At 34.5% G+C, this 25,957-nt stretch overlaps 1 protein-coding gene across 1 annotated transcript; it reads right to left on the bottom strand.

The window, feature by feature from the left end:
* Positions 1 to 3,765: 3,765 nt before the first annotated feature.
* Positions 3,766 to 14,064, bottom strand: LOC113043055 (ETS homologous factor-like). The gene is made up of 9 exons (XM_026202171.1): positions 13,908 to 14,064; positions 10,632 to 10,740; positions 7,222 to 7,470; positions 6,353 to 6,409; positions 6,064 to 6,120; positions 5,457 to 5,525; positions 4,710 to 4,739; positions 4,330 to 4,525; positions 3,766 to 4,244 (listed from the first exon to the last, which is right to left on the bottom strand). Exons 2-9 carry the CDS (start codon positions 10,729 to 10,731, stop codon positions 4,145 to 4,147), a joined length of 858 nt encoding a protein of 285 aa, XP_026057956.1. The 5' UTR covers positions 10,732 to 10,740; positions 13,908 to 14,064; the 3' UTR covers positions 3,766 to 4,144.
* Positions 14,065 to 25,957: the final 11,893 nt, after the last annotated feature.

Raw genomic sequence — 25,957 nt, 5'->3', positions numbered from 1 at the left:
TGCAAAGCAGTAATCAAAGCAAAAGGTGGCTACTCTGAAGAACCTAGAATATGACACATTTTCAGTTGTTTCACACTTTTTTGTTATGTATATAATTCCATATATAATTCCACATGTGTTAATTCATAGTTTTGAATCTACAAATTTCATAGTCATGAAAATAAAGAAAACTCTTTGAATGAGAAGGTGTGTCCAAACTTTTGGTCTGTACTGTACACACTCATGCATGTTATAAACATGCACGACTTTCTCTCTTTAAAAAACCTGAAAGGGAAATATGCAGAAAACTGGCCTATTTGCTGGTGGCTTGCACGCATGATTCACATTCTGTGTTCATGAGAATATATAAAGTCATAATTTCATGTGACACGATAGTTTTATCGTGAGTTGAACTCCAATGAATCAGAGCAGTTTGGCGAATCGAACTTAGGAATGATTCGATAATGATTCCAGCATCACTACGTCTTTTCATCAAATGTAGGCCTATCATATTTTATATTTCATGGACATAAGGGTGAGTAAATAAAAACAGACGTTCAATTTTTTTTTAACTGTATGAACTAATTTGGGGTTGATTCAGTCCTAGTGAGTAATATTTTGACTTGAAAGCTGTTCACATAAGTTAATAATCATTCTAATTGTATGTTAAAAGGAAGACCATAGATGTAGTGAACTAAGCAGGCAAAACGTAAAACATTTTTACACTGTAAAACATGGCTGACACGCAAAATATGCCATCAGCCAAACGAATGCACCTCATTTGAAACCTCAAAGGATTGTTTGAATGTGAAGCAAAAAGATAAGATGTATCCAGACTACACAGAACAAGCACAAAGCCTGCTCTGATCCAAGATCAGCTGATAGACTCCCGTCTGTTGCCACTGTCTTTATACCTGTGCTTATCTGCCATCTCTTCCCTGTTCTGGATGCTGCATCTGATGATCAAGATGCTTTAAATAATGAAACGTCTGAGTACAACACACATGGCACATTCAAATAGGCTCATAATCAGTGTAGTGTATTGAGATATTGGGTCGTTTAAGCATGTAAAGCAGCATGCTATTGCTATCTCATTCTACGTGTAAAGGCCTTATTTAGGGTGAAATGGATGAGATGCGCAAGTGCATGAACTGCAAAAATCATTTATAATCAGAATTTTGTTTAGCTTTCCTGTAAAATATCATTTAAAACATCTTTAAAGCAAGAGAAAAAAGTAGTTAAGTATATAATAATAAATCTACTGCATTGAAAAGTATGTCTATTAATGCATTTAATTAGATTAGATCATGTATGCAACATTTTTGGGCCAAACATATGAATCTGTCGGGTATGTGAGGCAACCCTTTGGCCCACTTCTGAATGTATTAGCATGTCGTTCCTGTGATTTGGCCTAACAGTGTGTTGAGACATGCACCGAATTGTCTTTTATTTTTACATTTTATTGTTCAGTCTAACAGCAGACAGTGTGAAAGATGAGACGCTGTGAGACATACTCATTTGCTCTACCTCAGCCTCTCTTCTCTCCATGCCATGGCCTTTGAGCGCACTATACATGGATTCCATGCAGAAAAGTTATGTTTTATGTGCCATATGTGTATAAGGTCAGGAGTTCTCAAAGGTTTTTTTTTTTTTTTTAACCAAAGGCCCCTTTCATTGCCCCAAATTATTCACCAACACCATGAGAAAATATACCCCCCCCCCCAAAAAGAAGGAAATACAATATTTATTATTTATTTAGTCTTTTTTTTTTTACACAGACCCACTTACAGCTAGTTACTCTAACATAATTTTTTGTTTCCTAATTGACTTTAAATCTTTACAAACTTACTCACATAGACGCATTTTATAATATCCGAAATGTATTGATGTTATCAGACAGTAATTTTATAGAATTTATTGATTGACCTCAATTGCTATGCATTAATACCTTGTTTAAATTACATTTGATACATGTAATAAATTATTATTTTTAAATAAATAAATAAATATTTAAAAAATGCATTTGAGGATGCGAATAATGTATTTTGAATTAACGTGAACAATAAAAATTTTTTAATTTGACATTAACTATAATAAAATGATTATATTGTAATTGATAAAAAAACTAATATATATATTTATACACAAAAACTCAAATATTTATTAAAGCTATATGTGACATAAATGAATTAAGGGTTGTATTTATATATTTAAGTACTGAGTATGTACTTATTATAGGGTTTGATTTAGGGATACTTGCATGCAATCATGCATAATTTATCGTTATTATAATACTAAGTACATGTAATGTGTAACAAGAACACTGTAAAATAAAGTGTTACTGAAAAAGATTATTTTTCATTGATCCCCTGCCATTCCTTCTCAGACCCCCAGGGGTCCATGGATTGAAAACACCAGTATTAGTATTAGACAAAAATGCCTCAGTCGAAGGTTTGGGATTCACAGTTACAGGAAGTACAGTATATTGTCTTAAGTGTGTTACCTACACATAATAAACTCCAGCAGCAACGCTTCAGTTATTCACATATTTGCAGTTGCTGTGTTTTGTTTTACAGGTCTCCTTCCGTGATTGGAGCCCATTTTTCCTTTAGTCACAGATAGGGAATGGAGAGATAGCACAACCGTGTAGTGGTACATTTTGTGGGTGCGGATAAAGATAAGGATTAAAAAAATATCAAAATAAATCCCTGTGAAATCACGTTTATGAAAAGAACTATAATACTCCAGAGAGTGATGGCAAAGAGTTGGAAGCTGAGAGAGGGATTTGCCTATGAAAAATCCGACAGGAAGACAAAGAGAGAGGCCAGAGAGTGTCAACGGCTCTTATCTCACGGAGCAGCAGGGAGCCGTTTATCTATCGTCCGGAGGTGGCAGCACTGTGGCCGTGACACGCACGGTGGAACAATTAACTCGCTGGCATTTCGTCTTATCTAACATAACTCAGCACTGACAACATCTTTGGCCACAGCTGCTGCAAATCATTAGCTATCATTGGCATCCGAGCAACAAAAAAAGAAAAGAAAATACTAGCTTGACGTCCAGCATTGTCCCTGTGTTTGAAGGGATGAGGCGTTCCCGGACTCTCTGGGACATTATTGGCTACTGGCTCAATCAGGTTGAAATTCATCATTTCTGCGACAAGTCTTTTCAGAATGTGCCCTTTATGCATCTCAGTCTCACAGATGTTGAAATGAATATAACTTGTGCATGATTTTTTTTTTTTTAGTATTTTATATTTTTATTATTATATTTAATATTTTGATACATAATATTGATATTTAAACATAATAAAATATGAGTATATTAAATACTTTGATATAACTATATAAATTCTAAACCCCCCTCTCTGTATATATATATATACATATATATATGTATGGTTGTATAATTATAGATTTAATTATATATTTAACATAAAAATATATTACATGTTGAAGAATCATATATTTATTAGATTAATAGAAAATTCAAAGAAAAGCATAAAATTACATCTTCGGGCTAATATTTTAGTTGCCATCTTGTCTAAATCTGGCACAATTTCAATTTGATTAATAGAAAAAAAAAAGACTATTAAAAAGGTCTGTGTTTGCTGCAAGAAATAAAAAAACCCTCTTAATTTGGTGTTTAAAATCACTTTTATTATTTTTTTTTTTCTTCATGACTTTAATTATAAAATGCACAACTTATAAACAAGCATTGATAAAAACTTTACATTGTGGTTTATTGTGGTTCATGCCATACAAGACCACAACCGTTATTTATTTATTTATTTTTTTACAAATCTTAGTCCTTCATTCCAAATCCTTTGCTGTTTTACCAGGGTAAGTCTACTCTAAACGGAGTTCATTCTACTTAATGAACTGCTCCCTGCATTCAAGACAAGCTAAGCTATTTAAAAGCAAAGCTGGAGTTGGTTTATTATTTCCAAAAGCCAGTTAACCAGCTTTTCATAGTTGATACAAAAACATTTATGCCTTTAGAGTCAAATGCATATAAAATAGTGGTACATATGTCATGTAAACATAGTAAAAATAGAATCAACTAACAACAAGTTGACAGACGAGTACTTCAAAAAACAACTCAAATGGCTATAATGTTATAAATACAGGTTTCACTAGGAATCTACATGTGAAGACAAAGTCCTTCACTTCTCAGACTCTCTCCAGCCTCGAGCGTTCCGGCCGAACTTATAGACAAGTCTACGTCCATCCACCCGTTCCAGGATCTCTCGTTTATAATAATACCTTGGGAGAGAAAGAAACATGCGAGAAGCTCAGAATATTGATCAGAGTCCTTTAAAAAGTCGCAAAGCTCCAGGGAAGATGTTACCTCATCGCTCGACTGAGTTTCTCGTAGGTCATACTGCTGTTATTTTTCTTCTTGCCCCAAAGCTGAGCCACAGCTTCCGACTTAAGGAAGCGGAAAACCCCCTCGGAGCGATCCTCCCATTTGATCAGGCCAGGGTTGCGCTCGGGGTTCAGGAGGATGTCTCGGATGAACTCCCACAGGTGCGTCCCACGAGGGTCTGTGGAAACATGAGACGTTAGTTGAGAAGCAGAAGGAATCTAAAACGGCCTCAAGACATCCACGTGCCAGAGGATTCGGTGCGTGCTGCTGTCAAATTCTCTAAAGACAACCGCCGGGTGAAGTTCAGGACACATTAACAAAAAAAAAAGATTGTGTAAGATGTGAAAAAAATTTCAACTCACTGTGTCTTTTGACTTGTGACCGCTTGGGATCTGAAATGAGAAAATTACAATGAAACCACTGTTTTTAAAGGGCCAGCTCATGTTTCTTTTTGGGTCATGGAAAACTTGTGAATAATAACTTCAACTTTGGCTTTTGGCTTAAGGGTACTTTGATGTCTTTTTGTAGTCAGTATTCATGTATTGAACTTTTCACTCCTTTTATGGGAATGGAGGAAACCCTATTCAGGAAGTGCACTAGTTAATGCATGTATTTTTAGTTCCTATGTTTAATTGTGTTGTTTAAGTTTCTATAGGTGGGCTGTAAAGATTTCATTTGTATCAGTAGCTTTGCAACAGCACTGCATGACTATCTAATTGGCCTGATCTCAGTCCTTTTTGCCTGCAGTGAACAAATCCCTTCAGTTACGCAACACAGAATATAAGGAACAATACAGCAAAGAGACCTACGGCAAATTGTGTTTTATTATATCTTCAAACCTTTGTTTATAAAAAGTATTTATTTGCAAGCAAGTATAGCATGCATATATTAATGCATTTGCAAATGCTTTTATTCAAAGCAGCTTTCACTGAATTCAAGAAAAATCCCTTTAAACTGAAATATTACCAATGTTTTTGAACATTTACCATGGTATTACCCTCAAACACAATCCCTATACCATGGTACAGGGATAGTACTTTATTATCTGGAAAGGAAACAAGGAGAATGCTGTTTTTTTTAGGATTAGGTTTAGGATTAAGATCGTTTACCTGGGCTTGACGGAGCTGGTGAAGATAATATGGTGTTGGGCTGGAATGAGTTTTTGATGTCAAACAGTTCTGAGGAAAGAGAACATATGACACAATATCGTTAAACCATCAGGTTAAATAAATAATCTTCTTGTTTTATCTGGAAATATGTAAACAAATGTGATGCTGGACTATAAAACCAGTCGTAAATTGCACAAGTTTATCTGTAGCAATTGACAACAATACATCGTATGGGTCAAAATGATCAATTTGCCAAAAATCATTAGGATATTAAGTAAAGATCATGTTCCATGACGATATTTTGTAAATCACCTATTGTAAATATCAAAACTTAATTTTTGATTAGTAATATGCATTGCTAAGGCCAACTTTAAAGGCAATTTTCATAATATTAGTTTTTTTTTAACCCTTAGATTTTCAAATAGTTGTATCTCTGTCAAATATTGTCCTATCCTAACAAACCATACATCAGTGAAAAGTTTCTTTAGCTTTCAGAATATGTATCTCAACTTCAAAAAACAAAAACAACCCTTATAACTGGTTTTGTAGTCCAGGGTTATAAATTAAAAAATAAATAAATAAAATCATTGAGTAATTTCACAGGTACCTGAAGTGTTGTAAAAGTTGGATTCTTCCTTAAAGGGGAGGATTGAACAAGGGAAGTCTGTTGAAGAAAATGAAGTACTTGGTTACAAAGTCTTTATATATATATATATATATATATATATATATATATATATATAAGTCTTTAATTATTTCAAGAGAATCTGTTAAGTTCTGTTTTCAGCAGCAGATGTGGGTCAGTGTTTTGTCACTGATATTATGTGAATTTTATGCTAGGAGGATTGAAATGAAACCAAAAGCTCTTTAGTTTTACTTTGTGTGTGGTTACTTACTATCTATTTCTGTTTTAATGTCCACTGGTGTGAACATATCTGTTTGACCATACTGACCTGTGACATAAGAAAAGAAAAAATATATCTCAATAACAGAGTACATGTTTTGCAAGGACTACCATAAGATTTCATCAAATATCATCAAACCAACCAAGTAACTCCCGCGTCATGTGGTCTTAAACCAGTTTAACTTGTTGGTAAGGTTCTCACATGTCACCTGTATATGTTTTTCTGGATTTTATTAGGTTTAGTAACACACTGTAATGGAAAGTTTATCAAACTTGACGGTTTGTGAAAATCTTGGTCTTGTTAGCAACACTCTCCTGGATTCATTATAGCATTGTAAGAAGAGGTAAGAAGAGGAAAGATGAACAAAGAGTCTGTCAGTCAATGTGATTTTACCAACTAGGACAGGTTTGAATCCTAAAAATATTTTTTAGCCTTTCTGCCTTTATAGGACTGTCGAAGAGAGAAAGGAAACGATTGGAATGGAAAGAGGAGAATGGAACTGGGAAAAGACCACAAGCTTGGACTCAAACTTGGGTTATCTAAAATCTTTAACCTTGCTGCCCACAAGGCTATGTCTCCAACCTTGATTTTCAGCCTGTATGAAACAACATTTCTATAGCACACAACTGACAGCAAAACTCTATCCCTACACAAAGCCAAACCATAACATACTCCATCAGAAGAAAACTGCAGATTGACGAGAAACAATCTGTTTACTGGTTGACAACCATGTTGATCCAGGATCAACAAGATTGTTGATCTAGGAACATGTCAAAATCACATTAACCATCTTGTTCAGGGTTGGAAGGGTAGGCACTAGACAGAGGTAAAATGCAACCTCTAATCCCTCTGTATCTTACCGTTCCACTTTAGGTCAGCCAGGCTCTGGAAAAGAATGGAACCCACGGATCCGGCTGCTCGGGTGAAGTCTTGGAAGCTCATGATGCACAGTTGCCTCCCGTCAAGGTCAAAGTTCTGGAAGGGAATGCTGGTGGCATCGATTTGGTGCATGTCCAGCGTCTGTTGGAGCCATTCCCACACCTGGTACTTGGTCCAGTTTTGTGGGTGTAGATCTTGAGACCAGAGTCGGCTCATGTAACTGGAATTCACTGTGGATATGTTGAGATTTCAGAAAGGGTTTAGTAAATGCCCCTGCTAAAACCTGGTTTATGACGTTTATGACCTGGTTGGTGCTACTCAATTTTGGCCTTTTTAGTGAAGTTGGTTGACCAAGAGAAAGTCTTGTTGTCTATCTAAAGGGCAACTTATAGAAATACTAACTGGACCTGAGTGAAGTGAAACTGTTAAAAGCTGAGGTGTGTTTTCCAAAACCATCGTAAGCTAACTATGGTCACAAGTAGAGATGGGCAGTATTTATGATACGTGTATTTCAAATATAGTTTCAAATTAGTAATTTTTATTTGATAGGGTTGATGAAAATGGCTTCATATTTTGTATCAATATGCTATAGTTTTGAATTTTTGTAGTTTTAAAATACTGTAAAATACTTTGTAAGAAGTCTAAATGGTGACATCATAAAAATGCAGCCTCTACTCAGTAGTTTGCCAAGACTTGTTACTACACTATTAATGTGTACGTATCCTCTATACTTTTATGGCTCTCAATAGATTCAGTGGTTGGAGTTGGAGGTTAATACTCCCTGACAAGTTCTGTTGCTACTTTCTGATTACGTTTTTGGCTACATTTAAAGTCAAAACATATTGATCATTTAATAATTGCTGAAATGCCAAAATGTTGTTTTCAACTTCCAAATAGGTGTCCAATGATTGATAAATAAATAAATATTTGATTGCTGAATGTTGTACTATAATTGAAGTAGCGGTTTAGTTTAGTAGGATCATGACACCATTGTATGAATGACTGCCTGACACATAATTAGTGATTCAAGCACGTAGTGCTGAAACCCTAGTATTATTCCGCCCTAAAACTGATCATGCAGTCCAAACCATGAAAGTTGGTCAGACCGTAGTAGTCATTCGGCCTATTAGGGGTGCTACAGTGAGCAAAAATGTGAAATATAGCATAACTCCGTTTGTTGTAGATTCAAGTTTTTTATATCACTGGAATCCTTGGCTCAAGACAAACAAATCTATCACTGATTTTATTTCCATTCTAGAAAAATATTCTGCCATTTTGAATTTTGTCCAAAACCTACTTTTGCGAACTAGTCATAGGTTTTTTCGCCTGATCGGACCCAAACCAGTGCAGAGATATTATCTGGACAGACAATATCAATAATTATCAATAAATAAATAAAAAATAAATAAATAAAAATAGTTATAAAGGTTAAAAACACTGTGTTGTATGAGAAATTATTATGATTATGATTACATTGAAACCTGAAAATGACATATAAAGTCTTGAAAAGAGAAGACTTGGAATAACTATTGTGTCACTTATCATTTATTTCAAATTTCTATATGTGTAACAAAATGTGTGTGCATGTATGTTTGTGTCTGTGTATGTGTGTGTATAAGCATGCTTATTCAATATTAATATAATCGTTTAACCATTTCTGTGTGTCTGCAAAGCTATTCTCCATTTTGGATGTGTTTTACTGTCAGCTATACATCAAGGTTTGTCTAGACTCTAAAAGTATATATACCTTAAAGGTCTTAAAGTACTTGAACCCCAGTAATTGCTGCTTGCAGCTATATTATATTATTATATTTATGATTAACAAACTAATTATTAATTATTAATTTAATTTTTAACTAGTTAGAAACTTATTGCTATGAATTACCATCAGTTGTCTACTTATGAATGACTTGTTTCTCAATGAGTCCGTGTTGCTGATGCAAAGTAGGCCTTTAGTTACCAAACACAAAGTAACTAAATTAGGCCACAATTGTGAGTCATTCGCAAACTGTTAAAATTAAACTGATGTTTACTTTACAACTAACCTTCATCTGGGAGATTACAGGGATATGTGAATATTTGATCTGTCAACTGGTTGCGTATGTCAGATTTATGGCGTGACTCAGACAGATAAAAGCTGTTGCTATCAAACATTATTTACTTAATCAACTGAGTCAGTGTAATGGAGAAATGATAGATCAAGCAGGCAATTGATGGAAGGTTTGCTAAGAAATTTCATGCTCCCTTGCAAAAGTTTTTATTAGTATTTTTTAAAAAAAAAGAATATATATATATTTTACATATATAGAGTACTTTATTTTGATACATGGTGTGGTTTGCTGTGTTTTGTAGTTTATTTTGATACTTTTAAAATCAAGATATTTGGTATTTAAATACATTTAATGTATCTTTATCCAACCCTGGTTGCCAGTTTTACTGAACTCTATTGTTAACAATGGAACTTGCAATCATAGCTGCTTTTGTGAAACGCACATCTGGATAGGAGCTGTTCAAGCATGATGACCAGCATAATCATAGTGTTATAGCAAAGTTTGCCGGTGAAGTTTTTTGACTAGTAAGGTCATTGTTGAAGCAAACTGATTAAGGAAGTCTTGTGTGTATCACTAGAACAAAAGCCTTCAATCCTGCTTTTGGAGACCCATCATCCAGCAAAGTTGATTTACAACCTGCTTCAACAAACCTACCTATTAGTTTCAAACAGTTTTGAAGACCTTGATTAACTGGTTCAAGGTTGGAACTAAACTCGGATACTTGGGACCAGTTGCATAAACTGTTTAGACTAGTCTTAAAAAGTTAGTCATCCAATTTTTTTTTCTTTAAGACTGGTCACAACTTTTTAAATCCAGTAATGAAAAGGTTGATTGGTCTTATTTGTATTGGAAAAGTAAGACTGAAATCCCATTGGCAACTGCTAGGTGGTCAAACTGGTTTTTAAGACAGTCTTAATATGGTGTCTAAGTTTATGCAACCGGCATAAAAGCAGGGCTGAAGACCTCTGATCTAGATCATTCCAGCACACTAGCATCACATGTGGGGACCAACATCCAAAACAAAATATATTCTGCCGAACAGATAAACTAGTCTTAGCAGTCAGTTACACAGTATAAAAAGTAAATACAAGAACTGCACATGGTTTCTAGATAAGTGTAAATCACTTTCACTATCTGTACATGGTCCCCAGTGCATGCAACTGATAACCTAGTAACTCCAGCAGTGACTGCTAGAGTAAATGATTAACCTGCCAGAAAAGTCTCCGCCGATTAGATTATAAACAAAACGTACAACCTAAAATCTGTACTGGAATTGTACTTGATGGAGGAATAATCACAAGTGCACTTTCTCTGGAGTTTCAGATAAGAAGAAACTTTACCATCAGTGCAGTTGTAGTGGGATGTCCAGGAAGCAGGTAGCTGGTTATCGACACTCACATTAACTGGGATACTCATGACACCGCTGGCCTGAAGGACCATGATCCAGTGCTATTGAAAGAAATGGAAAGGAATGTTTATTTCTTGCCACCCAACCAGAGATGTTTCTGCAACTTTCATACAATGCACTAGAAAAGTCCAACTTAGCCTCAGGCATAAAGTTAATGCCTTATACCTCTTTCCTTGTGGGATTTGACCCAACAACCCTTACCTCAAAATACTTACACTGCACCATCAAACTCCCTACTCAAAAAATGTTTAAAAAACTTGTTGCATGGGAGAGTAACAGCACACTTGCCGCCATTCTCGTAATAATAAACATACATACTGTGCCAGAAATTGACATATAATTAAGTGTAGACTTTATACCAGATTACAGTTATGTTCAGTGAGTTAAAACAAAGGTCTTGTATGTTCAAAGGGGTAAAGGGGGGGGGGGGTGAATTTTGCATAGGTGTCCTTCGTGCCACGCTCAACCACACATGCAGACACATTTGCACAGGAATGTGTCAGTGTGTCTAAATGCTTTGCATACATAAAAAAGGTCCACCTGTCCTTCAGTTTAACAGTTAGATCAATGGTTCAGTCATTCCATGTACTATATGATCATATGATCAGCGTTATACAAAGCACTTTTTAAATTCATCTAATGCTGTGAATGCATCTGAGTTGTGAGTTACAGGTTAGCTGAAAGCTACTGCATAAGTACCTTTTGTACAGAGGAGCTCAATGAAAAACATCAGCACGATTGAATTCCAATCAAGTATCCCGAAACGTTTGTCTGTTGAACTTTATAAAATAATGATTCATTTAAAAACCTAGATTCAGGGAATTATAGATCCTGGTCCAAAAGGTATGCAACTTAATTTTACAGCCACCTATGAGACCTAATAACTTCAATGAAAAATCCAAGATGGTGGAATTTTTTTGCACAAGACAAATATGAATTGTAGACTTAGATTTTAATGCAACATTAGTGTTCGGTGTGAATTTGTATGCCTATTTTATACTTGAGTAGCAGCATGCTAAAAATTCAGTTTTTGTGGTTTGCATCGTATGTCGACTATTACAAGATGGTAATTTATGTGGTTCCACGAGGTTATGAAATGTGGCTTTATGTTGCATTGGAAATTCTAACGTTGTTTGTATGCTCATGAGATGCAAAGAAGATGATATTTTATTCTATCTGCTAAAAGTGACATTTTAATATAGCCTTTAAGTTAACATAATAACCTATACTTAACTACAGAATCTCACATGACACAGGTCAGGTGATCTCCGGTGTATTCCTATTGGTTGTCCCATCAGGATGCTGCTCATATCATCAATGTAAACTTTTACTAAGGTCGTACATATGGTTGTTTTTGGCGCTTCAAGTTGCTGTTACTGTGAACGAGGTGAAGACTTCGCTAGGTTTTGGATTAGATGAAGAACAATTCATATAATGATCATATTATAAAAAGGAAAACAACAGGATATGAACATGTAACATATGATAAAAATGTGATTCAGTCAAATGATGGTAGCAATGACATTATTTACAAGAACTGAGTTTATTGACATTCCTTGGAAGGGTTGTTAACCTGTTTAGTTTGGTGTCTTTGTCAACTGTGGAAAATTCTCTGATACGTTAGTGTATAAAGCTGTATGGGACCAACTTACCTGTCTTATCTGTTCCACTAACAAACTTCCTACTTGAAATCTGACCTATATTTGTCTTTTTATTGATCCGAAGATGACCTAGCAGATCATTTTATGGAATGTGTGTAAAACTGGCGGGGGAGCTGTGCTAACAATAGAAAATGTTCACACCAAGAGCAAATAAAGGAAATTAAAAACTTAATAAGAAAAACGTTCAGTTAAAACTAAATTAAGATGAACTGAAACACTGAATTTTATCCTTCCTCCCACATATCAATTATTTGTATTCGTGCTTTTTGTTTTCTTAAATTGAACATTTCCAGTTTACTCAAATTAATTCATGAATAATTGTAAAAATATTTTATGAATACATAAATATTAATATTAATGACTTTTTTTTTTTTAAATAATTACTTAAATGTCTGAAATAATTTCTGTAGTTTTCAGTGTGCTCTAATCCAAATTATTCCTATCAAATATTTCTTGATTTCGTATTTTTATTCATTATTAATTATACAAAGATTTCATGAATATATAAATAATTATACTAATACTAATAAAAAATGCTAAGTTGCTTATAATATCCTTTAAACTTAAATTTAAAAAGTAATTACTAAAATGAATTAATTTGTGAGGTACAGAACTTTTACAGTTTTCTAATTAAGAATGGACACTTTGTGTAATCACAATCGGCATTTGTCTAGAACAGAGATATGAATCTATTCGTTTTATTTCCAAGGAAAGGTGATTCATAAATCAAATTACTAATGAATTGCTCTTTGTTTCTTTTAACTGGAAAAGCAGGTTGCCAGATTCTTTCCAGCATTATGAAACCAATCAGATGCATTTAATCCCAGACTGGTGTGTTACTACGGTGATGTCTACTTTAATGTATGAGGAAAGAAATCTAGAAACACATATTTGGGTGTTTATCACATTCCTTACAGTAACTGACCCAACAATGTGGGCTACAGGCTGTCAACTTCCTTTACCTATCAGTTACGGAGCAATACGGGCCATTTACACTCAATTTGTTTTGGTTGTACACAGTGTGCAAAGTGTTTCCAAGTTTCAGAGGCCCAAAAGAGTTTAGACACCTACAAATGTATGAATGTCATTGCAACAAATGACGCTTTAAGTAACTTTTTTAAACCTATAAAAAAAAAAAAAAAAATTTCTTTTTGCATTCTTATTCTTCTTATTATTTTTTTAAGTTTAACATTTTCAGTGTGGCACCTAATATTTCTATCAAATAGTTCTTGATTTTAAGAACTGGTTTAATGTGCATTTATGTAAAATAATAAATAAATAGCCTGTTTGACTTTCAAGAATACTGCATGTGTGCAAGTTAAAGTTTGTTTAAGGAAATGATGAGAAAAAAAAATAAAAATTGCCCAAATTTAAAAAGGCAGGACAACAAATTAATTATTTTTGGATTTTCAGATACAATACAACTATTGTATGCCACTTGCTAGATTAGAATAGTTTTCCATAATCATCTGGGATCGGCATTGAAGCGCATGAGTGAATGAAACCTTTCCTGCAGAGCATGAAAGAGAATTAAAGTGTTGTCTCACCAGAGATGTTGAATGTGATCCTGGTTCAGAGTTAAATGTCTCTTTCTGAAGTTGTCAGCGTCTGTATGGGAGAGAAGATTCGAGTTCAATGGAGAGGTTGTGTTGTGTACCTGTGACACTGCTGAGGCCTGCCAACCTCTGTGACAGAGTGCCACCTCGTTCACCAATCAGGATTTTTATTCCGTCTGCTTCCTGCTGCTTTGATTGGCTTATTTTCACACCAGGTGTGTTACAAGTAATTTGAATATGGTAAAAAAAAAAAAAAAGACTGTTGTAGCAAGTCACTTTCACTATGAACACGAGCAGTCTCTCTCACTCGCCCACATGCTTCAGCAATCCTGCCGGTGATTCATCTATTGATGTTTAACTAGAACCATACAGTTGCTCTTTTTGTTTTTACATTATTTTCCCGTTTTGACTCTCAGGGTGGTATTGTTATTAATAATATTTATTTATAATAATTTGTGGGTCATAAAAGACCAAAAAATATATTTTTGAATAAAGATTAAACATATTTCAGACAGCTCTTTATATACACGATACCAGTCAAAAGTCTTTGAATAGTACGTTTTTTTTTAAGAAGTCTCTTCTGCCCAACCAATGTACAGCAAACACAGTACGGTTTTGAAATATTTTTTACTATTTAAAATAATTGTTTCCTATATATTTTAAAATGTAATGTATTCCAAAGCTGATTTTTTAAGCATCATTACTCCAGTCATATGAACCTACAGAAATCATTTTAATATGGTGATGTGCTGCTCAAAAACATTTATTATTATTACTTTTATGTTGAAAACAGTTGAGTATATTTTTTTCAGGTTTCTTTTATGAATAGAAAATTCAGAAGAACAGCATCTGAAATAGAAATCTTTTGAAACATTATAAATGGTTGTATCATCACTTTTGATTTTATTTTGCATCCTTGCTAAATTATAATCTCAAATAAATGCAGGCTTGGTGAGCAGAAGATAATTATATATACATATAATATATACATATAATAATATAATAATATATTAACATTTACATTCTTACTGTTCAAAAAATGTATATGCATTTTATTTTTCTAGCTGTTATTTAAATATTTTTAGTTATAGCATTTAAAAAAAATCAGTTTAGTTAATTTTGTAATATGCTTTTGTCATTTTTATTCGTTTTATTTCTATTGAATAATATCAGTGCTCCTAAAATACGTTTAATTTCCTTTTTTAAAACAAAACAAAACAACAACAAAATATTTAATAATATGAATAAATATCACACACACACATACACACACACACACAAACACACACACACATATATATATGTGTGTGTGTGTGTGTGTGTGTGTGTATATAATATGAAATGTGTTGTCAATTTTTAATTTTTTCTATGGGGATACATCAAATTCTCCAAAACTGTTCACTAAGCTTAGCATTTTCCCCTGTTTTTATACAGTCTATGATTTTTCCCCATTCAAAACTACAGTACACAAGTGACATGTCTTGGGTATTCTAGTCTTTGACTGGTTAATCACAAAGTAGTAAATAAAGAAAAAAAAGACAAATTTAAAACAAACCAAATGACTGAGAATCCTTCAGAATGTGACCCATCATTAAATGCTTAAACCCAGACAACTCGTTAGCACAAGACAAAACTGCAAACTCCGTTGTCCAACAACACATGATCAAAACGTAAGCTGCATGTCTCTTGCTATCAGACGAATGCTTCTTCCCTGATCAGAGGTCTGATGCTCGCTGACAAACACAGGAACAGCAGGCCGCGAGCGCTCAGGTTAGCGGGAGGCTTTACGCTGTTGATTAAAGAGCTCTGAAGCTCTAAGACACATAGCCTAATGGCTAAATCACAGAGGAACTCTGCTTCACTCTGACTCAACATATGTGCTGGGTATCATCTACATCTGTGGCCTCACACACTTCGGCACAGCAGCTCCGCCAAAGCAGAAGCACGAAAGGATCTGCTGTCCTGATCTGAGATGTTAGTTTTCAAGCAACAGAGTTTGAATTGTGTGGAGTGTGTTGAGATATATTTTTACAAACCGAATAAAATGTGAATTGAATATAACAAGAACAGTGCTATTTTATTATCATTTATATACTATTATAGTCTTTAATAATGATTTTTAAAGAAATTAAACAGTGTTTGCATTGTGTGCAGATTTTGTAAAGTGAAGAGTTTTGAATAAACATAAAGTAAATATGCATTTAATATGATATAAACTGTTATTTTCTTACTATTTATATACAATTATAGTCTTTCATATTTTTAAGGCATTAGTTAAGAAGAATTGGAGTTTGCATAATTGTGTGTGCGTGAAATGAAAAGCTTTGATTAAAATAAAACAAATATGAATTAAATATGATACATTATTTTAGCATTATCTATGTATTATTATAGTCTTCATTAATATTTTGAATGAGCTTTTATTTTAATATTTTAGTTTTCATTTTAATTACAGTTATATATTTTTTTTTTAGCTTGAGTTTTTTTTTTTTTCAGTTTTCATTTTATTCATTTTAAACATATTAAACTGAATTTACTCCTGTTGCCAAGTCAACATTTATTATTTTCACTCACGTTAAGTATTTCTTCGAATATTTCTTTCAACTTTCAATAAAACAAAAACAATAATGATATCACTTGATATGAAATAGATTTTTTTATTTTATTTTATGAATGCAGTATGGAATCGTATTGTATTTTATTTCTGTAAGATCTAAAACAAATTAAGTAATAATGAAAATAAAAAATGTATATCAAAACAGCAAACCAATGTATTGCCACACATGAAACCTAGACATGAAATTTTGAAAACGTGAACAGTTCTTTATAGAACTAAAATACAAATTCAGTTTTCATATGTGTGAGTCCCATCTGATGCTGTGAATGTCTCATCTTACTAGCTTCAACTGTTGTAAGGCCCATTTTGATTTATAGACATATCTACCTTACACCTCATGTTCATCTGAAAGACTCCGAGCTGAAAGTCCCCTCAAAGCCCAATGAATTGTTTTCGTTTTATTTCATTGTACCCTTTCAAACGCTGTCAGGATTAAATTAAGATCTAATCTAGCCAGGCTTAGATTTAAGACCAGCATTTAGGCTGAGTCATGAGGAACCGCAGCCAGAAAAGTCCGTCTGAAAGTGAAATGTTCTCTCAGTCCGCGAGAAAGGGCCACAGCTCACGCACTCATTACAGACGAGAAATCCTTCATTCCTTCCTTCCTTCCATTCATTTCGCCCGATCCCTCCATTAGGCTCTCATCAGCACGTTCAAAGCTGTCATCTTTAATTTTTCACACGAGGTGGAGAAAGAGACAGAGAAAAGAAAGAGAGTGGATGATTTTATTAAGGTCAATTACAGCTACAAATGACAATTTCTCGGGCCAAATTGCAATTTTACGTCCTTTTTGTAAGAGAACAATGACTATGTAATTAAAGTAATGAGCAGCGCATCAGCCGAATGATTTGTGCAGAATGAGGAGTTTCTTGCATGTGTGTGTGTGTGTGTGCATATGTGTGTCTACACATTTGTCTATTTGTTGAACAACGCACGTGATGTTCGAGTTATTACACGTAACGTCTAATTACAGCAGATGAACTGAAGAGTCCTATGTTGCGGTGTGGTATGACGGTATGTGTCTGACTTCCTTTCTCTTTCTGCACAGCTGCATTCTGGGAGGAGCGGGTCAATACGCCTGCAGTTCATCTCCAGTCCACTTGATGGCACTGTGAGCTCACTAAAGTTGTGCTGCATGGCTGGAACAGCACAGGACCTGTATAAAAAAACATGAAAGCGGTCATCTAAACCACTTGTAACCACTTGGTATGTAATTTTTCATTTGAGAAATATAATAAAAAAATAAAAAAATAAAATAAAAAAAGTATATATATATATATATATATATATATATATATATATATATATATATATATATATATATATTAAATTTCACTTTGTTTTTGCTTTGCAAGTTTTACAAGTAGGCTAGTGGGAAATGGTAGAAAGTGCAGTGCGACTGCATGAACATATTTTGAGTAAAAGGCTGAAACAGTTTGTTTATGCGCTTAACTACCATATAATACCTCAGTGATTTGAGTGGTTGCTAAGTTGTTTTGGCTGGTTGCTTATGGGCCCAAATCACGAAAGCACAATGTCAAAACTACATACATTTTTTAATTGATTATATTTTAAATTATTAAATTAATATGATACAACATAAAACATAATTACATATTACAACATAAATATCAATTATAAATATGAAAATGCAAACTATGTATATATATATATATATATATATATATATATATATATATATATATATATATATATATATATATAAAACACAAATATTAATTTTAAATATAAAAAAATACATAAATATTATTAATAAATTTGTATTGCTATTAAATAATACATTAAAAGATAGCAGATGAAATATATCTGCATTGTCTAAGTGTTCTCCTATAATGCCTGATGAGGTTAGAGAACACCTGAAAAGAGATCAGAGACCATTCCTTCATCCAGAATCACTCCAGACCCTTTAGATTCCCAGCTTCTCCTCTTCAGTTCACTCCTCTCATTTTCTATAGGGTGCAGGTCAGGGAACTGGAATGGCTATAGCAGAAGCTTGGTTTTGTGCCCAGTGACCCATTTTTGTGTTGTTTTTGAGGTTTGTGATTGGATTATTGTGCGGTTGGATGATCCAAACATGCTCCATTATAAGATTTCTAACAGAGTCAGTCACTTTTTGAGTTTTTATCTGTTTTGTATTTGATAGAATGTTCATAATCATCCTGGAATACTCAAAATTGTGAATATGAATGGGAATATACTTCAGAATTATTTTACTCATAAGAATTTATAGGGTTGTCCTTAATTGTGGCCAATGTGTATTAGAGAAAAACACCAATTTCATAATGATATTTCCCCCCATTTTAATATCCAATGAAAGGTTAGATTTTTGTGAGTTTTTTTTATTTATAAAAAATCAAAAGGATTAACAATGCAGTTGAATTCTTTGATAATATTTACCAAGAGTGTTAATTTTTTTGGGCATGACTGTATATGTACTCACCGGCCACTTTATTAGGTACACCTGTTCAATTGCTTTGTAACACAAATTGCTAATCAGCCAATCACAGGGTAGTAACTCAACTCTAGATGTGGTGAAGAAGACTTGCTGAAGTTCAAACCAAGCATCAGAATGGGGAAGAAAGGGGATTTAAAGGGGGGTGAAATGCATTTCATGCATACTGAGTTTTTTACACTGTTAAAGAGTTGGATTCCCATGCTAAACATGGACAAAGTTTCAAAAATTAAGTTGTACGTTTGAAGGAGTATTTTTGTTCCAAAAATACCTCTTCCGGTTTGTCACAAGTTTCGGAAAGTTTTTTCCGAGTATGGGTCTGTGTGACGTTAGATGGAGCGGAATTTCCTTATATGGGTCCTGAGGGCATGTCTGCCGGAAGAGCGTGCGTTCCCGTATAGCAGAGCAGAGACATTCACTGATCAGAGCGAGAGACTGAATTGTCACAAAAGAAGTGTGTTTTTGGTTGCCAGGGCAAGCCAACCCTGCACAGATAAAAAAAAAAAAAAAAAAAACAGCATTAAGGGACCAGTGGATGGAGTTTATTTTTACAGAGCATCAACGGAGTTGTGCAAGTGTTTTTGTTTGTTCCCTGCATTTCGAAGATGCTTGTTTTACAAACAAGGCCCAGTTTGACGCCGGATTTTCACATCGTTTATTTCTTAAGGATAATGCAGTCCCAACGAAAAAGGATCACGAGTTTGAACCGCAGGCGGTGAGTAAAACTGCTTCAAATATCTCTGTGTTGTTAACTTAGCTATCGGCGCGTAAGCACATGAAGTAAACCACATGCGATGTTGGCATCAAACTGCACTTTCCACATGTACAGTTTTTTTTTTTTTTTTAGCAGTTTTCACAAGTCAGTTGAAATGAGTAGAACAGACAGGTGTTTGTACATAACTTTCGATATTTATTGCACATCAACAGACAGCAAGAGTTTTATCCTGCACTTCAAGTATTATCTTTGTAAGAAAAGTGTTTTGGGCCACTAGCTTTGTAGATGCGTGCGTGTGTCACACATTACATGTACACATTACATGCACGTTCTTGCCTTTGACCACAATGAATTTGAAGTAGCGCTTATATCGCCACCTTGAAAATGCCAACTTTTCATCTGATTGCTCCTGACTTGCCATTTCTGCTGCTGTTGCGAATCTGTGCTGTTGCGTGTGTATGTGTGTGTTTGTTTGGCGCCGCTGGCGTGTGTGCCGGCATGTGTGTAAAAACACTGGCACTGATTGGCTACCATGAAACATATGAGTCTGCCTTAGCTAATCATAATCGCTTATCTCGTTTTTAACCCACCTCCTAACTCGCTGTGTGAGCCAGGGGTGCGGTCGGATTGCATAGTTTATTAAATCAATGCATAGTAACGCATCGAATTTAACTTTTAGTAATGGTAACGGTGTTGTAACGACGGGAAAAGTAATTAGTTAGATTACCCCGTTACTGAAAAAATAACGTCGTTACCTAACGCCGTTCTTTTAAACGCCGTTATTCCAAACACTGGTAATGTCACAGCTTCCAAACGCTCTCAACGCAAAAGCCTACTGGCGCTCGTGATTCTTAGCTCCGCCCACACGTCACGCCTCCAGGCGCTCGTGTTTTTTCCGGGAAAAATCGGTACAGACTATCTTTCTCGTATGAAAATAATAAAACTAAAGACTTTTTGGAGTTATGAAGGATGCAGTACTACTCTATAGGTACTCAAGATTAACAGGATATTGAGTGAAAACTAGCATTTCACCCCCCCCTTTAAGTGACTTTGAATGTGGAATGGTTGTTGGTGCCAGATGGGCTGTTCTGAGTATTTCAAAAACTGCTGATCTACTGGGATCTTCACCCACAACCATCTCTAGGGTTTACAGAGAATGGTGAGAAAGAGAGAAAATATCCAGTGAGCGGCAGTTGTGTGGACAAAAATGCTTTGTTGATGTCAGAGGTCGGACGAGAATGGGCAGAATGGTTAGAGATGATAGAAAGGCAACAGTATGGATATCAGATCGTAGGGCCAGAATTTGGTGCAACGAACATAAAAGCATGGATCCATCCTGCTTTTTCTCATTGGTTCAGGCTGTTGGTGGTGTAATGGCGTGGGGGATATTTTCTTGGCACACTTTGGGCCCTTTCATACCAATTGAGCATTGTTTAAACGTCACAGCCTACCTGAGTATTACTGCTGACCACGTCCATCCCTTTATGACTGGAGTCAAGACTCTTGACTCTTGCCAGAAGATTGTACCCATTTTCTGATGGCTACTTCCAGCAGGATAATGCACCATGCCACAAAGCTCAGATCATCTCAGACTGGTTTCTTGAACATGACAACGAGTTCACTTTACTCAAATGGCCTCCACAGTCACCAGATCTCAGTCCAATAGAGCATCTTTGGGGTGTGGTGGAACGGGAGATTTGCATCATGGATGTGCAGCCGACAAATCTGCAGCAACTGGGTGATGCGATCATGTCAATATGGACCACAATCTCTGAGGAATGTTTCCAACACCTTGTTGAATCTATGCTATGAAGAATTAAGGCAGCTTTGAAGGAAAAAGGGGGTCCAACCCGGTACTAGCAAGGTGTACCTTAATAAAGTGGCCAGTGCGTGTGTATATAGTCTACACACACCCACACACACCCACAAGTGATAAATCTACAAAGACATACAAAATAATACTACTAATAATAATTCTTAAATCATCACTATTGTTCCCCAAATAATTTTTACTATCCACCACAACATAAAAGTAATTATCGCCTAAATGGAATCAAGACTTTTATAACCACACCATGTGGTGTATCCTCTAAATTTATTTGCCCATTTAATCATGTTTAAGGTAAAAACCATTAGTTTGATTTACTCAGAAACCGCACACCTCTCCTCAACAATCTGCACGATTGGAGGTTTGTAGCATGCTCCTTTTAAATTAAATTTGAATACATAAGTTTAAAGTTAGCAGGTCACAAATGTATGAGCGCTAGTTAAAGAAAAGCTTCAGTTTTTGTACCCCATGATCTGTGTTCTGTACTAATGGCCTTCTTCACAGCCCACCTGCAAGTCTGTGTTGTTAAGTTAGCAATGCTCTCTATAGAACCATAAGCCCCTGTTATCTGTTACATGCCTGGCAGCCTGCAGGCTACGGCCAAAGCAAACCTCCAGTGACCGGCGTCTGCTGGCCAGCACTGCCCTCTAAAATCACAACCGCCACGGATTTCTCTGGCTCTACTTGGGCAGATGGGCTCAGGGAGAGCTCGCTTCTGATTGGCTGGACATGGGTCGAGAGGCTTAAATTGGACAACAGAGGCCAGAGCTCCTCTGGAATGATAGTTGCTCTGAAAGCTACAGGGTGTGCTAGGGTTGTAAATACACAAACCTAGTCACAGATGGGTAAATCACACACACACTCAACATTTCCAATCAGTTCGGTGCGCTGCCCACATCCGTACGGAACATCACAAGTTCTTACAGAAGAACGTCGACAGGATTTTGCGACAATTATAGCACTCTTTTGTGTCTGCGAAGGGGTTTTGGGAAACAAATTAATTCTGAAAGATTCATTCAGACAGAACAGAACAGCGCTCCGGAGCTCAGCGGAGGGGAAGTTAGATGTTGGCGCTGACATCCTCTGGCAAACTGTGGGAATAATGATAAAAAACGCAAACAAACAAGCCAAATCGTGCGATTACACCAACAAAGCGCACTTTTAGGTCGAGCGTATCTCTCTCGCCAAACGCAACTGGGATTATGATTCACTGAAACGCATTGTGCTCTCAGGTTCCTCCTTCTGTTTTTCTCAAAATAATTTTTAGTCACTGCCCGGGTCATGATGTGCTTTTAATTTCAACGCTTTGCTATTTTAGCATTAGTATACAGCAGCGGTGACTCATTGCTTTGAGGTGACATGGTTTAATTGAGCAGTAAGTCTATTTCAGCGGCAGGTGTGGGAGCAGATGCAACCCTCTCCATGTCTTTTGTAGTAGATCTGATTTGAGGTCCATTAACGTCCTTCAATTCTAATCTTAACGCGAGAGACCTTGTTTGGTGCTCAACCAGTACTTACATCTGTATACATTCTTGCATGAGTGTGGCTGACTTTATGTTCTTAGATAAGTAATCATTTAGGCTGATACTTTTATCTGAAAAGATTGATAACAATTACTGTGACAAGCACCCAGAAACAGCCTGAGGTCAAAGGAATAGTACACACAAACATTTGTAGGCAGTGTTTATGCAAAATCATATGATTTTCTTTCTTCGGGGAGACACAAAAGTAGATATTTTGGAGAATGTCCAAACTGTTCTTTTACATTACGAAAGAACACAGACTAGAGCCTGTCAAGTGCTAATAAAGAAGAAGAAGAAAAACAAAACAAAAACATTTACCAAAAATATTATGGTGAATAAATTAAACTTTAAGCTGTTCCTTACATAAAACTATTGTATGGCTTAAAAAAATATCAAATAAAATGAAATTAAAATAAAATGAAAAGAATAACATTACATAAATAGAATGTTACAAAAAAAAACATTGCATAAAATAATACAACAATAAAATAAAATATATTACAATATACACAAAATAATTAAAAAAGCAAATCGAATTACAAAAATAATAATATAAACAAATAACAGCATTACAAATAAAAATAAGTTAAAAGAATGATATACAATTAAAGAATAAAATAAAAATATAAAAAATAAATAATGAAAATGTTAATAAAATAGAACAAAATAAAAAGAACAAGATTACATAAATATAATGTAATAAAATAACAAAAATAAAAATAGATGAAACAAAAATTACAAATAACCAATAGAATTTAATGAAAATGATAAAAATAGAACAAGACTTAAATAAAAAGTAAAATATAAAAAAAGTAATAACATAAAATAAAAAAATAATACAAAAATAAAGAAATAAAACAAAATAAAATAGAACATCACATAAATAGAATGTGATAAAATATATTTTTCATAAAAATACATTAAACTAAATAATGAAAATACATAAGAATAAAAAAATTATAATAAATAAAACATTTAAATAAAGTGCAACAAAATAAAAATAACAACATTTATGTAAATAGAATGTAATAAAATAACACAAATAAAATCAAAATACATGAAACTAAAAGAAATTAAATACATTAAAATATATAAAATAACAAATCACATTTAATAAAAAAATTAAATAGAAAGAATAGCATAACAAATAAAAATAAACAGAAATAAAAAGTAATATAAATAAAAAGAATAGCATAACATGAAAATAATAAAATTAAATAATAATATATAAAATTAATTAAATATATTAGCAAAGAAATTTAAATATATAATGAAATAAAACAAGCAAAATTAACAATAGTAAAGAATAACAAAAGAATAAAAGACAAAATTATAACAAAAAAAAAATTAAACTATAATATAAATAATACAAATCAAAATACAAATCGTAACATAAAATCCCTATTTTATATTAGTCATTACAGTGCTAGTGCATATTTCTAGGCTAGTGCATGTAGGATGGAGGTTATAACATAAACAAAATGAAAAAAAGAATAATATAAATATAAAAATAAATAAAAATAAAAAAGAATAACATAGAATAAAATAAAAAGAACAGTATAACAAATACAAAATAAAAGTAGCATAAAATGTTTGAGGTTTACGGACATCACTAAGCAGGGAAGAAAGGATAGAGCACAGAAGACAGAAAATAGAGGGTTGGAGTGACAATGACACAAAGAGAGGGAGAGAGATCGGGGGACAATTAGCATTCCTGTGGCCATTTGTTTGACTAATTATGTGTGAGTGATGTGACGTGGCTGCTAGGTTTATTAATGGGATTCCTGCTGTTTAATGAACATGTCACACTCCTTTTGTACAAGCAGAAGGAAAGAGACTCCGCAGCTAGCATGGGTGTGCATTAGATCATGGACTACTGCTTTCATCTGTAAAAAAGAGTGCATTGACATTTATTAAAAAAAAAAAAAGAAAACAACTACCAAGGGTTTACATGTTTTCACTTGACAGAATAAATGTTAGACTATTAAATCTGAAATATTTTAATATTTAATATTAAAGGGGGGGGGGGGGGGTGAAATGCTATTTCATGCATACTGAGTTTTTTACACTGTTAAAGAGTTGGATTCCCATGCTAAACATGGACAAAGTTTCAAAAATTAAGTTGTACGTTTGAAGGAGTATTTTTGTTCCAAAAAAAACCTCTTCCGGTTTGTCACAAGTTTCGGAAAGTTTTTTTCGAGTATGGCTCTGTGTGATGTTAGATGGAGCGGAATTTCCTTATATGGGTCCTAAGTGCGCGCTCTTCTGCCGGAAGAGCGCGCGCTCCCATATAGCAGAGCAGAGAGAGGCTGTGCACAGCCTGATCAGAGCGAGAGCGTTGCGAAATGTCACAAAAGAAGTGTGTTTTTGGTTGCCAGGGCAAGACAACCCTGCACAGATTACCAAAAGAGAAACCGCATTAAGGGACCAGTGGATGGAGTTTATTTTTACAGAGCATCAACGGAGTTGTGCAAGTGTTTTTGTTTGTTCCCTGCATTTCGGATTGCACATCGTTTATTTCTTAAGGATAATGCAGTCCCAACGGAAAAGGGTCACGATTGTGTGTTGGAACCACATGCGGTGAGTAAAACTGCTTCAAATATCTCTGTGTTGTTAACTTAGCTATCAGCGCGTAAGCACATCAAGTAAACAACATGCGATGTTGTCATCAAACTGCACTTTCCACATGTACAGCTTAAAAAAAAAAAAAAAAAAAAAAAACACGACATAAAGTGGAACTTAGTCATTTTCCAAAACCGCTAAGCAAATATATACAGTTTCAGTACATACCACATAGCATACTGCCTTTGCTGATGCTGCTCTTGTTAAATTTCAGCCTCTGGACCTGTGTCACAGCTTCCACATGCTCTCAACTCAAAAGCCTA

This window comes from Carassius auratus, chromosome 25 (genome assembly GCF_003368295.1).
Source record: "Carassius auratus strain Wakin chromosome 25, ASM336829v1, whole genome shotgun sequence".
Classification (NCBI taxonomy): Eukaryota; Metazoa; Chordata; class Actinopteri; order Cypriniformes; family Cyprinidae; genus Carassius; species Carassius auratus.
This window is presented reverse-complemented; position numbering and strand designations above follow the sequence as displayed.

Coding starts and splice junctions, on each gene's coding strand:
- LOC113043055 (XM_026202171.1), bottom strand. CDS start 10,731: ATGGTCCTTCAGGCCAGCGGTGTCATGAGTATCCCAGTTAATGTGAGT. Junction 6,121..6,352: donor CATTAAAACAGAAATAGATA/GTAAGTAACCAC, acceptor TTTCTTCAACAG/ACTTCCCTTGTTCAATCCTC. Junction 4,526..4,709: donor GTCACAAGTCAAAAGACACA/GTGAGTTGAAAT, acceptor ATGTTTCCACAG/ACCCTCGTGGGACGCACCTG.